We start from the raw sequence: 15870 nt of genomic DNA, 5'->3' as shown, positions 1-15870 counted from the left end.
TTACCCATATTGAAAGGAGTCCAGGTAGCTTGGATTCCCCTAATCACAGGTGCATGTTAGGGCAAACCATTTAATGATAAGGGTTGTTTTTTTTTCATAATAGGGCATAACAGCTCTTGGGATCTAACGTTTAACCACAAATATGAAAACAATGATTTTCCTTGGATAATTATTCATCAAATTTAAATCTGTTTGTGTTACAGAAGTACACACATCATTATTTACGAAATTATAAAATAGGTATGAAGGAAGTGTCTTGTCTCATTTCAAACTTTTTTACAGAATCACCACTTTATAACAAAAATCGCTGATTGAAAAAATGTCACTCCCATTATTTTACTGTGAGATAATGGCACCTTTTACATCCCAGTTACATTGTGGGAATATTTATTCAGTTTAAGAGAGGATTTCCATTTTAGTTTCTCCCAAATTTATCACACATCATCCTAACTCTTAGTTGAGCTGTTGAGTTGAGCAACATTTTACTGACACTGTATGCAGCTTTAACATCATGTTACCACAGAGGCGATGAGGACACAAAGACACCTATCAGATGTCATGGCATTTACAAACTTTGGCAAGCGCTTCTTTATTTACATCCAGGCTGTCCCGCAATGTCACAGCTGTTTTCCCCTTTTTCATCTTTTCATAGAATGTCATCACCAAACTAGTTTTGCTCTTTACAGATATACAGTATTGTGTATACCATTATCTTACTGTCGGTGACCCTCTGACAACAGTGTAAACTGAGAGAAAAAGCAGTCTCTACTCTTCAGAAACACATGCAAGGTGGGACGAACATGTGAACAGTATGCCTGGGTTTAGAAACTGGAGACAGCATTCTGTTAACATGGTACAGTGCTGCTCACTGCTGAGGTCACATGAGCCACAGCTTCTAGTTTCCTCCACGAGAGGGTGCTTGTGATTCAGTGACAACAATGTGAATGCCCTGGCTTTACAAAGAAAAAACACTCTTGATTAGACACAGGACTAAGATACTACCACTGACTACTGTTTCTCCTCTAAAGAGTGCAGTTAATATAACTTAGACCTAGTAACAAAAACACAGTCAAGAAAAATCACACCTACAGTTAGTTACTGGTAGGGCACATCATTTTTGGCAAAGAAGTTTCCAGAAGGCATTTCAATGCATGTGATTATTTTGCTCTTCACACAATGCTATGCCATCTTTTTATACATTTACACATACTGTCTCATTAGATGTATTAATTGATTTCCATGGAGCATGCATAGGTCTTTGGGAAATAATCCAATCACTTTTTGTGTATGCTGGGATAATAAAGGAGGGTTTCACCCATGACGAAGGGAGTCCCAACAAAAAGTTACGGCACAGTGCAAAGAAACCCAGAAAGGTTCCAGCTAGAAACTGCTGAGAAGAAATCCTCCACCTGACATTACATCATATACATATGAGTTAGATGTCATTTCAAAGTAGTGTAAAGCAAGATCAGGTGGTGCAGGTTATATCGTGTGTTACAGCTAATGGGATTGAAAGTGAGGGAGCACTTTTCTTGTTGCCGCTTCTAGCCCCCACGATACACAAGAGATGGACCTAAAATAAAATACCCAACCCCAGATAGGACACAGAGGAACACTAACATTCCTGCTCTACTAATTCAAAACTCATGGAGCCCCCTTCATGCACCAAATCCCCCAAATCAAACACACACAAAATATCTATAGAGTACTGTACAGTTGGCCCTCTTAAGGCGAAAAACATATTTACATTCACATCTCTAGAAAACAAAACAAAGAAATTTAAAAATAAAATTAAAGTGTAGAAATGTACAAAGCCCTGTTAACTGTTAATTGCAATAATAGTTTTAGAGTTTGTTTAACTTGAGACTCAAAGTGTTTGGATATTTCTAGACCAACCAACACAAAAAGAAAATGTTTGCAATTTCTACTAAAGCCAGATCTTAATTTTTGATAAATTTCTTCGTGATTTCTTTCAGTGATCATATTCTCTTCTTCTTGTTGCAACCTTTGGTAAAACTTTCAAACCAATAACAGGCAAAAATACTACACAAGGAAAAGGCATTGACTGACTTTGACGAAACAAATCAGTCAACAAGTCTCAACATGTATAAGAACATTTGTAATTCTTCTATGATTAATGAAAGACAAGCTCTTATTATCATGATCAATACCATGATCAACACAATTTTTCCTATAAACAGACATGGATCCATTAATGTGATAATACTTACAGTTAACTCAGCTAATACTGATGTAGGTATCACTGTAAAAAGAAAACAAATCAGTTTACTGGCGAATAAGACTTAAGTGAGACACATTGGTAGCAGTCAAATTGATTTACTCAAACCTGAAAATGAATGAAACATCTCAGGTTTATAGATAGCATTGATTCCCTGCAACCACTAAATGTGTCACAACCTTGACTTTGCTGGTGTAATTAATCAGTGTTTTCAAAAACTAATGAGAACAATTGAAAACACACAGTCACACTTACAATCACACCTCCCCAAAAAAATCCAATCCAAAAAATCACTTGACAACATGAAGTATAAAGACTGTGAGGACTGACTAAGACACAGGGTTACGTCACGTCCATTTTTGTCGGACAAAGCAGCAAACTCTTTTGAGACGAGTATCCAAAAACCGTGTGAGCAGTCAGTTGAGTTTGTTTTGAAAAGGAGAAAAGGGGTTAGCTAGTGATGTATTTACGAAGCAGAGATTGATGAAGAGGAGCAAAACTTGTTTATCAGACTGTGAGTCAGAGGATGTTAGTGGTCCAAGGTGACTTCTGAGGGCTGACCATGCAGCTGAATACATGTGATTAGCGATGGTTTCCTCACAGTCCTGCACAATATTGCTCCCGGCTTGTGGAAACCTCATTTGTGTCATTGCTTTCACAAAGACAAAGACTGTTTTTTAAGTTACTGACATTTTTAGAGGTATTAGGTTTCAGCAGACTATACTGATGGCCTCATCCAAACACACACAAAGCTCTGATATCAGATGCAGAGATTCACGGTTTAGGTGTTGCGAACAGCTAATGCCTGTTCCAGCTCCTGTCTCCTCTGCTGGATCTGTCGGGGAAAGAGGGGAAAGAAAAACATGACTATAACACCTGTCTTGAGCATCTACAGGTATAACTAGAGTATGCTTTAGATTTAGAGAGAGTGCCAAAGATGCTGAGAATGCTGTTTCCTCACCTTGCAGTAGAAATAGCGGCTAACAGCCTCCTGGGACCAAGGCTCGTGGTAAAATGCTGCCCTCCTCTCCTCTTCAGGGTTCCCCACTACGTCTGTCATTAACTACAGCCAGTGAGAAGGTACGAGCATTAATGTTAAGACCAAGTCATATCCATCATTAATATTGTATATGACAAACATGGAGTACATTGACTCTGTACAGTAATGCAGGTGCATACAGTTTTTTCAGGAGCACTATCATCTCTTATGTGTATCTTCATTGATAATGTCATTCTTTACCTGGTAGGTGTGAATAAAAACCCTCCCATCATCAGTTTGCCTTTTAGTTCCCACCCTGACATCTAGAATATATTTCAAATAATGGCAGCAATGGGTTGTTTCTACAGGAATTTAAGTTTAGAGAGGAGTGACAGTGTGTGTTTGTGTGTGTGCATGTAAATAGAAAAAGTAGCAACGAACCTTAAGGTCTCTGCTCTGGGATTTGAGCCAGTCCTGGATGTAACCCTTAGGATCTCTGGAGAAACTGAGCATAAAGTCCCTCTGGATCTTCAGTTGGTTAATGGACTCGATGGTCTCATGGATCTGAAAGAGGAACCGTAATATACTGAACATCCTTTATTTTGATAGATGTAAAAAGAAAAGAAAAAAAGGCACAATCGGAACAACTGAAGCCTTTGTATGTAAACTGTATGTGTAATCATATATATCCTGATGAAAATATACAAATGAGACAAAATCTAGTAAAACTGTTTTTGTGTAACTCTCAGAATCTTAAACCCTGCACATTTACAAGTAAACATGACTTGTGCCAAAGTAGGAAAGGTGACTAAACTGGTGAATGTAGATTCTTCTAACCTTTCTGAGGACTGACTGAGGAGGAAGTCCTTAACTTGAGAAATGTTTTTTTTTTAAATACATCATTCATGTACTTTTTCGAATGCCTGAGTAAATTTTCACTGAATTTCACATGCAAACTACAGTAACCCTGATTAAGCCCTACTAACCCAAAGCTTGCCTTTATCATGAAACACACACATTGGAACTTAGGCTGCGAGGCCTGCTTTTCTCCATTATTGATTTTTATTGTATCTTGCACCTCAGCACGGTGTCATGGGTTTGGTCAATTTCTATCTTAAGGAAATGTATTTCTGAACCGATAATTTTGTCCTGGCCTTCCTTTCTGCTCATCCACAACAATCTGCTGTAGAGAAAAATTTAAACTGAAAAGTTCAAATGTGTCTTGGTTAAACGTTCATAGCTCCTACATTTACAACAACAGGGTGTGGAATTCATTATGAGTAAACTACTGCAATAACATTAGGATTCTTGTTAAAAATATATGCAATAAAATTGCCTGTTCCCATGGGGCAGCCTGCTTTTCACCCTCAGCGTAATTTATAGCATTCAAGTAAGAGAAAATCTATTCAGAGGTGTGTATCTTTTGATGCTGCTTATCTCACCTTGTTGTCAAGTGAGGCGATTTCCTGCTGGTTGGCGGTGGAAAGGAGGAAGCTGCTCATCTGGCTCTTCAGGGGGTCTTCCACTTCCACGTCAATGTCGTAGCATGCTGTCTTCTTCTGGTCATTAGGATCCACACTGGCAGAAAGCAAGGATGAAAAAGAATGCAAAGGAAACAAGAAAATTAGATGAATAGATCACATCATATAGATGAACTGTAAAGAAAATCTGAACAGAAGCTGAAAAAGAAACATTTTAGTTGTTCTTGAAAGTACCACCTGTTGATCTCTGTAGAATTACTGATCCATGAAACCCTTACACCTTTTATTCTTTTTTTTATTATTTATAGATGTTTTTTTTTCGTTTTTTTCTTGCAGTGTAAACAATTTCGTAGTAAATATTTACAGTCCTGAATATGAAGTTTCTATCACAAACTCACAAAAAACTCAACTAGGTTTGATCAGTAAAGTAATCTGCTGGCACAGACTGTTTTTGATTTCAAACGACCCAATTTGTGGCAGAATATTGAAATATTTGTTCTCATAAAAGTTTATTTTAGGCTTAAAATGATAAAGGCAGATGGGTTTTAAGACATGACTGAAAGATGGTGAGGGAGTCCGAGTCGCGGATCTCCTGAGGGAGGGAGTTCCACATCCTGGGGGCAGCCCTGGAGAACTTGGGTCATCTGTCTTATGTTATTTGTCTATAACTCTTTCTCATTATTGCTCATCTTAGCAAGACCACTCTTGAAAAGGACATTTTCAATCCCAAATGACTTTCCTGGTAAAATAAGGTTAAAATACGCTAAAACGGGAATATACCTGATAACATGGTTGATGACGATGGGGTCTGGGGGCAGGAGGAGGTTGGTGAGACGTTGAGGGATTTCAGAGAACTTCAGCCGTGGGCAATCAAAAATCTGTAGAAACATTACGAAATAAAAACTGTGAGTAAATAAGTGTAATGGTAATTTTATTATGCAATGTTCTGACTGCTAAATGTTCTGACACATGATATACTCTGTTCTTTGTAAGATGTGTTTCACTGCAAATATATGACCTGACCTTTGTGGCATATGCGAACCTTGGGATTTGGGGGACCGCTGCATTCATATCTCACCAGTACCTTTCCTTCCTAGGAGGGAAAAATGCCCTTTCCCATCGTTTATCTTTGGGCTTTGTTTTGCTTTTAACACTGTTACTATAAGTAATACTATAAGAACGTACTCGGACATAGCTTCTCCATCAGACTTGCAGACTCTGTCTCGATGATCTGATCCCTTTGAAAGGTTTGTTCACTTATAATAAAATACTTACTTAAAATACTTACAAAGAATTGCATCTACAATTTTTATTTCAGATTTCCACCACATAGGCTAAAAATTATATATCAAAATAAAATCAAAATGTGTCTGATCCAGGAATCTAATGCACATTTGTTTGCATGTAGCTGAAATCTGACGAGGTCTAATATGTTTATATAGTTGAGATATATCATATCATTTGACAGATATTTTTCAAATTGCCCATCGCAATCGCATTTCCGACAACACTGACACTAATATTTATGTGACTACGGTGTGATTTGACACTGAGAGTCCCATACCTGCTGGAAGTACTTGTCACAGTTGATGTACTCCTTGTCATGGGAGTCCTGCAGCTTGTTGGTCTTGACGTACTGCCAGAGGGCCTGGATGATGCAGGAGCGAGTCTGAGTGTGAATGCCAAGCAGCCGCGCCAGACGAGGGTCTAGCTTAAATTGGGGAGGCTGCGGAGATGATATAATTGCATTACAACACTTTTCACAATTGCCCACTTCAGAGCCACATCAACTCCATCACATCCGACATCCTTATTACATTTCCCCAGCTTGGAAATGAATTTGAGGTTCTAAATGGATTCTTAAATGCACTACAGTGTTTCTGTAGAGCAGTGATTATCAGTGACGTGAGGGCTGCAGGTTGTCACTACAAGAGCTGATTTCAGTGCATTGATGAGTCACACAATTGTGACAGAGGGGAGTTTATTGCTGGACAGTGTTGTGATACAGTGTGGCGCCCTCACCTGGTAGTCCAGCATCAGTAGCAGAGTGCAGCGCACACTCACGTCTCCTGGCCTCTTCACCTGGAAGCCGTCTGTCTCCTGGGTGGTGGCCGTGCGGTGCCACTGAAAAAGCACACAAACACAACACACCTCAAGCTGAACTGTTTTTTTTTCAAACTTTTTATCACAATTAGAATAACACAGTCAAAGACTTGAAATAACAGCCTGGCAAAACACAAGTTCCATAAGAGTCTGAGAATCTTTGTATTAAGGTCCTCCTATCTATCTAACCACAGATCTTATTTACATCTCCATTTAAGCTTAACTGCTCTTAAACTGAAAAGCAAAGCACTTTAACACCATATTAGTATAGTGGACTGCAGCAACTTGGCATACAATACAGAACACTGTTTTCCTTCAACTCTTCAGCTGACTCATAACAGATAAAATACTTATTGTACCACAAGGCAGAGTAAAAATGTATTTTGATGGAAAATCATTCAAAGTGAAGCACCTGAGTGCCTCACTCAAATATGCTCTTAGAAGGCGGAACCTTGAGAATTCATCATTTTCACTCCGAAACAGCTTAAGTGAGGTTTTTTTTTTAAGTCAAAACATTTTGTTAGAAGATACAAAGTCAAGGGCAGTTTATGGTTGTTTGTAATAAGGAAGCACTTGTTTTCTCCAGTTGCATGTTAATACAACCTTAAAATGCTGAAATAAAAACTCTCCTTTCTGTTTTTTAAACGGAAAAATCAATTTATTAAAAAAAGAGAGAGGGCAGTCCACTCTCTCTTTTTCTATTTCATTATTATTTGATTTTATCCGACAGGGATGCAAAAGTGAGCATGTTAGTTTGGATTTGTAGATCAAGATTGAACCAGACATCCCAAAACAATATATTAAAGTGAAGGTCTCTCCGGTGCATGAAGAAGAGGTTGTCAATGACCCTGAGTGCATGGCTGAATGGTCGATTCTCTGATTTCTGCAGCATACAAAAGCTCTTTATTACTAATGGATGTGATTTCAAATGAAAGCACTGACGTACCAAGTGGCCAACAAGCAAGTTGTTCAGATTGAGTGTTGTCCAAAAGGGCTTATTACATTTTGCAGGGAATACTTGTAAACATTTACCTGTAATGGAGTATTTTTACAGTTATATTCATACTCCCCTTAGCAAAGGATCTGAAAACTTCTTCCACCACTGACTGTGGCTGCTGTCCTCTGCAAACCACAAACTATTTTAGTCATTGAACAAGCTTACACGCTCAAGTATTTGATACTCAAAGGATATAGTTTAAGGTTTCGTTTTTGGACAGGTGATTATGAGCATTTTAGTCTCATAGCGTCATGTCATATCAACTGTGTTAGCCAAATAATGTGTTTTGTCACTTGTGACTTTAAATATGAAATTAGGGAATGCTCTGGTGGCCATATAACTGCAGCATCCATGGTTTCAGTCCAGCTGTGGACCTTAGCTGCATGTCGTTACGCTTCTCTCTCTCTCTTTATTTCCTGTCTGCCTCTTCGCAATTTCTATTAAATTAAGGCCAAAAGTATCAAATTAGATTCAAAGCAACAAGAGCCATGGCATGTAAAGATACTCCTCTGATGAAATTTAAAGAGAGTGATTATCCATAGTTTGTACAAAAACAATGATTATCATGACAGCTGAAATGTCTACAGTCGCGTGGTAAGAGCAGGTTTAAGGTTAATCAGATGGTGGATGTGTGACTTCTAAAACGAGCCTCTTCCTTAATGCACAGTGGGCAGCAGCCAAGTTGGAACTGACCTCAACCAAGTGGTTGTCAGGACCATAAAGGTCTTTGTCCAGCTCGATCACCAGGCTCTTAAAAAATGAAGAGAACTTCTTCTTCTGCTTCCCCGGCTGCAGAACAGAGAGACAGATAGATGTGGTCATTTATTGCCTAAAATGAGATACAAACAGACATATTTATATTCACAAATGCAAACACTTGTCTTCATGTATTCGCTTACGGCAACATAACTAATCAAAAACCCACAAGAGACTGTATGAGATCCGACAGAACGTGAGACACTAGACATTCTCAGGGTCCACTTCCTCCCACCAGAAATATTTGTGGTTTGTGAAACCTAAACGCTTCCTACCGCTGTGAAATGATGGCCATGCCCCGGACTGCTTAGAACATCAGAGCTTTTTGAAGTAAATCTTACAGCGCAGAACAAAATTTAAGATAATTCTGTTTTTCATGCTGCATCTTCACTCTCTACACACACTTCTCACGTCATCGATCAATTATTTGGAATTCAGAGCCAGCCAACAATTTCTGGCTCGAAGTTACTTGAGCACATCATTGTGCATGACCCCAGGCCATAAAACAACTCAGAGCAGCTTCGGGATCAAAGAGAGAACTAAAGAGTAAGACTTTTTTACTAAATGGGAAGATAATGGTGTCAGTTATTTCAGTAAGCAGCTATTTGCCTTACACTGAATTTATCTGTCAGATATGACACAATATCCCAGTGTCCTGCAGCAGATCAGTGTCACAGAAACTGGGTTTTTATTTCATGTTCAAAAAGTCTATGTAACACACTGTGCATTTATACTTTTTCCAAATACAGGTGTGAAATAACAAATGAAATGTGCACTGTGTAACAAAACTCACATCATCGAGCAACTTCCCCTCTACACGCAGCTCCCATGATGCAATGCTGCCATCAGAGTCATCAGCGTCGGGTCTGGCAGGGTTAAAGGTGTTGGATATGTAAAGCCTCAGTTTACGCTTTTGCTGCTGACACAGGGGCATATCAAAAGTCCATCGTCAATCTTAAGTTGAAATTCACTCCCTACATTTAAGGGTAATCTTTCCTCTTTGATAAAGCTTATAGTAAGAGCTACGTAAAGCAACGGTTACACAACTGTTCTTGGTCTCTCTCCTCTATCCCCCATTTTTCTCCTCTCACCCCAACCGGTAGCAGCAGATGTTTCGCCCATAACTGAGTCTGGTTCTGCTAGAAATGTCTTCCTGTTAAAAGTGAGTTTTTTTCTTCACAGTCGTCAAGTGCTGCTCATTGTGGGAACTGTTGGGTTTCTCTGTAATATTATAATGTCCCCGCTATACAATGCTCAGTGCCTGAGATGCAAATAAAATTGAATTGAATTGAAAATGACTTATTTTGTGTTTTCACATAACCCTGCTCTAAAAGGTAAAAATGTCTGACCCTTTAATGACTAAAAATGTCAATAATATTTTTTTCTAAAATGGGTAAATGCAATTTTGGACCTGGAGGTCAGCAGTGACTCCATGTGGGTCATGATTTTTTTTCCTTACCTTCATTGGTCTTTTCAGTGCCTCCTGGATGTCCACACGTTTGCGCATGATGGTCTGGTCCAGTTTGCGCTCAAAGGCCAGCAGGTCCATATAGGCCTGGGACTCAGGGACCAGCTCACGGATCTGCTCAGGGGGGAGAAGACAAACTGATATGAAAACCTTTAGATGGTCAACTGCAATATTACTCTCAGGGGATTGAGAAGAAATCTGAATATCTCTAAAGGGCTTAAACAGATTAGCCTTAGTGCTGGTAAGGAGTCCACTGTTCTGTTTCAAGGAAATTTTAGCTCCAGTTTCCTGCAATTTTCCCTCTAAGCAGCTTTAAGGTTGCAATTAAAGTAGCACAGCCAATGGAAAAGATAAGAATTGGCCTTGATGGTAAAGAGATAAAGCTAATGTAGCTCACATTATCGAATGATATGGCTGAATTGTAGATGAAGACAGTGCTCACATCATCTAAGATTAAGGATCCAGTTGGTTTGGAGCAATAAGTTAAAATAGTTGAGTAATTACATTAGCAAACAATATGAACTTTGTTACATTAGCTTTTCCACCTAATCAACCAACTGCCAACATGGTGAACATGTGAAAATAACTAAATAACCCACTGACTTATTTGGCTTATAGGTAAACTGACAGTTCAACTGACATTAGTAAATGTTATGAATCATGTTGATTTGGAGCTAAAATGTGAAATGTTGATGTTGTGTGCATCATCTTATACACTTTAAAAAAATAATTGTAAACACACTGTAGACTTAAAAATAAATAAAAATATGCCTGAGACAGAGACCTGTGCTGCAGTCACCCAAGAGGAAATGGATGGATCAATAGAAATTGCAAATGATGCCTTAGAAGAGGGAATAGGGAAGCAAATGATTAATGAGGCCAAAGTAGAGGCTGCAGTCATTCCAAGTGATAAGTTTGACAAAACAGTCAGTTGTATTGAAGGAACTGGAAGCAATGAAGTAATCATTTTTGTTTGTGGCCAGCCAGATGACATTGATAATGTAATTCAGGCATCGGAAGAGCAGATTAAGTTGTGGGTTTTTTTTTGGAAGTTTGGGATCTTGTTTAGATTTTGCAATACATTTCAGAGGGTTTAAACAAAGTTTTAGCTGCACATCATCAGCTTAAGTGATTTTGGAGAAAGCTTGTTTTTTTCTTAGTTGTTGTTGTGATTTTCCTGCTCTGGCCGTGCCGTGAACCCCGGGCCAAAACCACGGACATACTCTACAACACCATTCGCTAGCACGTCTCTTAAAGTGTCGGCGAGTGATGTTTGTGTGCACTCGCATTGTTGTGTGGTGTGGTCCGCATGATTTTTTTGTTTTACAAAACGTGTTTTGCTTTAGAATCGTTTAGCTATGAAGGTTGGGAGGGTTGTCCAGCAACCAGAAAGTTGTTGGTCTGATGCCTTCTTGGCCTAGTCCAAATGTGACCTGAACAGTAAAGTGCTTTGGGGTGGTCAATAAGACTAAAGAAACGCTATATCAATACAGTCATTTAAATTTAAGGCACCAAGGAGGAGAGTTTTACACCATGTCATCTTTATAAAAAAAACTCATGAGATAACAATTTTGTAATTATTTTAGTAGGGTCAAATTCACTTTAACAGATATTTTCTCTGCCCTGTATTCATTTCCAAAATCTTGTTATTCTTATGCTAAGTAGAAAATACGCATTAGTAGAAATATCCCTTTGCTGCTGCCCAGTCCATAATTAATATGGTGTTTCACATCATCCTGGGGACACTGGGATAAAAATGAGGTTGTGTGCAGCCAACAAACCAGGACACATACATTACCATGCAGATGAAAGTCCTCACAGCTTCAAGGGCGGCTGCTTACCAAACTGTGCACACACACTCAGTTCGCTCCTACTCCTCCCTCTTCTTACTCCTTTCATGTTCCTTTCTAAATGGCTGCTTTCATTGTTGCCTCTCATTCCTCCTCTATCTGAATCTCAATGCCTTTCACTGGGCTGAGGTGCCGAGCAGACAGAGGAGTGTGGCAGACATTCCCTGGCCCTGACTCATTACTGTGGAGTGGCACCCTAGCCATGCTTACTGCTCCCTGTCTGGGTTATGTTAGGGGATAAGACCTGAGCCCAGATGCTCATGGCCTCCAGACCTCCATAGTTTCAGCCCTATATATGCTGGCCAGGATCTGGTGAAGTTATTGCATGGTACAGGGCAGCAGACTGAGAGCATGGTCTGAAAATCAAACCTCAGTCGGCACAGACTCACCTGTGGCAACATGGTGATTCTGCCGCCTCAAACGGTTCTACTTGTGGTGTCATCACTGCCGTATCCCTCTGACTATTCCAATTTAAATAATTAAGCCATCATCTAAATCACAGAATGAAACCATAAAAAAGAAACCCCCAAACCTCTTGAACACTCCCCTCATCCATTCTTGTTTCAGTTTGAAATAGCATATAATCATTTGGCCCTATGCACCTTCCAAGAACCCGTCAAATCAAAAACTGAAAAGGATTCCTCTGTTCTGCACAGAAAAGATTTAAAAAACACAAACACACACAGACACACAGCTACAAAGGTAAAAAATATGCAGTCTCACCCTTTGCGGAAGAATCTTGTCTGCCATTTTCCTTCTCTTAGCACTAGAGACAGGGAGAGAAAGACAGAGAGAAAAAGGAAAAAGAGAGCATGTTACTATGGTGACTGATAGCGTAGCACCCGGGCCATCTGCTAAAATGCTGGGCCATATACAGCTCTGTGTGTGTGTGTGTGTGTGTGTGTTTTCATGTGTTCTCTGAAATTCAGCAGTTCACATGGAGAGTGAGAGCCTCTGACAGCCAAAAAAGTGTCACAACACACATCTCTTGTCTGACATGTATTCACTGCTTCACACATACATGAAAACACACTGCAGATTCAATAGGGCCGCTGCAGCAGGACTTGGATGGTGACAGGTATGTTGAGGAGTTTTTAGGTATGTACAGTCTTCAAGAGTATTACAGGAGAATGTAGTGTGTGTGTGTGTGTGTGTGTGTGTGTGTGTGTGTGTGTGTGTGTGTGTGTGTGTGTGTGTGTGCGTGTGCGTACGTGTATCTGTGTGTTTTCATTCACGGATCTTGGGGAATTCCCCCTGAGTGAGACCATTTGTTTACCATTTGAGACCATGTTTCTTAAAAGTTTATTTTTGGACACCTGTGGTACGTGGAGCACCCATGTTAATTCATGCAAATGTGCTGTTGGTGGTGCCTGCAGAAGGACACTTACTAAAAATACCTAAATGGCATAGAATTCAATCTTGTTTTTCGCATCAAAGAGAAATAATCTTGCCTTGTGTTACATCCTACTGATGAAGCTTTGAAAGGTGTAAATAGGCGAAGGAATTCATATCTCATGGTTTTTAGCCCTTTTGCTGTACTTCAGTTTTAAGATAACTAAATCTACACAGTAATGTTAATTCACTAAATTAATTTTTTTTTTAGATTTTCTAAATGTTGCTTGCTTTTGTTTAGTTTATTTTGACTGATTCCAAGCAACCGTTATACATTTTGGAAATATTACGATTTACTTTCTTGTCAGGAGTTAGATGAGAAGATGGATACCACTGTCATGTCTATGCTCAGTAGGAGGTTGCTGCGAGCGGGGGATGTCGCTTAACTAAACAATGAAAACAGAAGGAAACAATTAGCCTTCCTCTGTCCAAAAGTAACAAAAATTCCTACCAGCACCTCTAAAACTCACTAACATGTTACACTTTGTTTGTTTAATCCAAAAATAAATTGCTGGCTTGGAGCAGAACTCAATGATTTTTTTTACCTTCAGTTTATACAAAAAACAAACAAACCAAGATAAAGCTTTACAGGTGATGGTTTACAGATTTAGTTATTTTTTTCGACACAGCCAAGCTACGCGTTCCCCTGTTTTTTAAGCTAAATTAACTGACTGGTAGCTGATGTAACTTAATATTTACCATACAGACATGAGAGTGGTATCATCTTTAGCAAGCAAGTTACTCACAATGTCAAACTGATGATTTCAAGGTTGGACTAGCTAGACTTTCTTGTCACTGTTGCTTATCTTGTTTGATACTAGGGGTGGACGACAAGGACAAAATCTTCCATCACATTCTGTGGCATTAAAATGCACAGTTTCGATCCTGAAATGTAATTTATTATTTGAACTACAACCAAAAATTTGAAACAAAAAACAACAAACATTGAACTGAACATGTGTGTATGTTTCATATCACTAGGGTTATCAGTCACTGTATAATTTACAGTCCATCGCGTGGGGGGGACGCTGTCTTCTGATGATTTGGCAATACTAATATCGCATGTTCTCTCCATGTGCAACATAACAAGCAATAGAGCAGGCAATTCTTGCCTTTGGGATCCTATCCCACTCCTCATCTGTCTGGACATTATCTTGAGTTTCTCTACACGTTGTAAAATGTCCGGAGAATGTCAGAGTGAGCCCATTAGGAGAATAGAGCAGGAGAATCCCCCGGATTCAAATCAAGCAAGTGGGCGTGTTGATGACTGTAAAAAACAAAACAATGCTTTCCGCAGCGGAATTGTCGTCATGTCCGGCCTCCTGCTGCTCTACCCAGACAGCACAGATTAGCCTGGTGTTGTGAACGCGTCTGACGCGGACAATCTCCACCTGCGTTCATGATACTGTATGTGAACTGCAAAATTGATAGCTGTGGCATACTGTATTGTCGTCTTCACTTTTTTGGATGTCATTATAGCTTTAAATATGTCAGGAACCACACCCCAAATTTTAACTCTTGGATCAGAACAAGTCCCTGATTACAACAAGTGAGTGATAAATATGGATACAGCCAGACTAGACCAAAAATGGGAGTTGCCGAAACAATAATGCAAGCAATAATCCTTACTCATGCCTAGATAAATTGACCAGATGGAAGTTTCAGTTTATTGATAATCCAATTAATTCAATCCCTGAAAAATCAACAAGCTTTCTGATTAACACTGACGACAACCAGAGCTACAACAAGAATAATTACCACTTTAAAAACTTACAACGGAAGTCTCTGATGGTTGACAATTAAATATTTTTTACCTCCACCAAGGAGGTCATGTTTCACTCAAGTCTGTTGGTGTGTTTTACATTTGTCAGCAGGATAACAAAAAAGTACTCAACTAATTTGCACTACACATGGTGGAGGGTTAACCTGTGAACCAGGGAATTAAATATTGATGCAGAGCCAGGAATTGTTAATTACTTTCCTCAATGTTGCAAGGCTTTTGACATTTTCTGCAATTTTGCAGAAAATAATTGGAATCTCAATGTTAAAAAATCATACATATTTATTGTGTTGAGATCCATTTATCTTTATACAATTTAAATCACATCATCCTAGTTGTTGAAAGCCTTAGAAATATGCGCCCTACTGAGTGCCCTTCTAGTTTTTTTCCTACATTTCCATCGTCTCACTGTAAAAAAAAAGATGTTATCATACAAATGTCTTTAATAGTAGCAATATTTTTCTAGATTTCCAGAAATATTTTTGCTTGTTTGTTAAAGGGGATTTTTGGCAATGAAGAGAAATTGTCCATCACAGAGCACTGTAATGATCTGTTAAGCAGTATGTTATATCAGCATGCCAAATACTGAAACAAACCTGCTGCATGGAGAATTGAAAGATCCAGGGGGTGCAGTGCAAAGGAAAACACAAACCTGCATCACAACAATCCTCCATTTAATTTAAAAGTGTTTCAGATTAGATTCTTTTGCTGGATTCTACTTTTTTGTTGCAAAAAACTTTCCCCATCATGCCATGCTCCAGTCCAAAGCATGCACCACTACAGTACATATTAAGGAGTCATCTTCTTGGGCCTGTGTCTATATTT

General features: G+C 39.0%; 1 protein-coding gene across 7 annotated transcripts in view; it reads right to left on the bottom strand.

Moving 5' to 3' along the window:
* Positions 1–311: 311 nt before the first annotated feature.
* The window catches only part of smarcd3b (SWI/SNF related, matrix associated, actin dependent regulator of chromatin, subfamily d, member 3b), a 42410-nt gene continuing 26851 nt past the window's right edge, over positions 312–15870 (bottom strand). For 5 of the 7 annotated variants that reach the window (XM_035613799.2, XM_035613797.2, XM_035613803.2 and 2 more), the window contains 11 exons: positions 12597–12639; positions 10015–10137; positions 9349–9474; positions 8493–8588; positions 6722–6823; positions 6264–6425; positions 5480–5577; positions 4661–4796; positions 3660–3782; positions 3201–3302; positions 312–3074 (listed from right to left, as the gene is read on the bottom strand). In XM_035613799.2, the coding sequence (XP_035469692.1) occupies positions 3021–3074; positions 3201–3302; positions 3660–3782; positions 4661–4796; positions 5480–5577; positions 6264–6425; positions 6722–6823; positions 8493–8588; positions 9349–9474; positions 10015–10137; positions 12597–12639 (1165 nt within the window). In that variant the 3' untranslated portion in view covers positions 312–3020. The remainder of the gene's footprint in view (positions 3075–3200; positions 3303–3659; positions 3783–4660; positions 4797–5479; positions 5578–6263; positions 6426–6721; positions 6824–8492; positions 8589–9348; positions 9475–10014; positions 10138–12596; positions 12640–15870) is intronic. The other 2 variants (XM_035613798.2, XM_035613804.2) reach the window with 1 other exon arrangement.

This window comes from Scophthalmus maximus, chromosome 16, assembly GCF_022379125.1.
Source record: "Scophthalmus maximus strain ysfricsl-2021 chromosome 16, ASM2237912v1, whole genome shotgun sequence".
In the NCBI taxonomy this organism is placed as follows: Eukaryota; Metazoa; Chordata; class Actinopteri; order Pleuronectiformes; family Scophthalmidae; genus Scophthalmus; species Scophthalmus maximus.
Note: the sequence above shows the minus strand (reverse complement) of the source record. Positions and strands in the feature narration are given on the sequence as shown.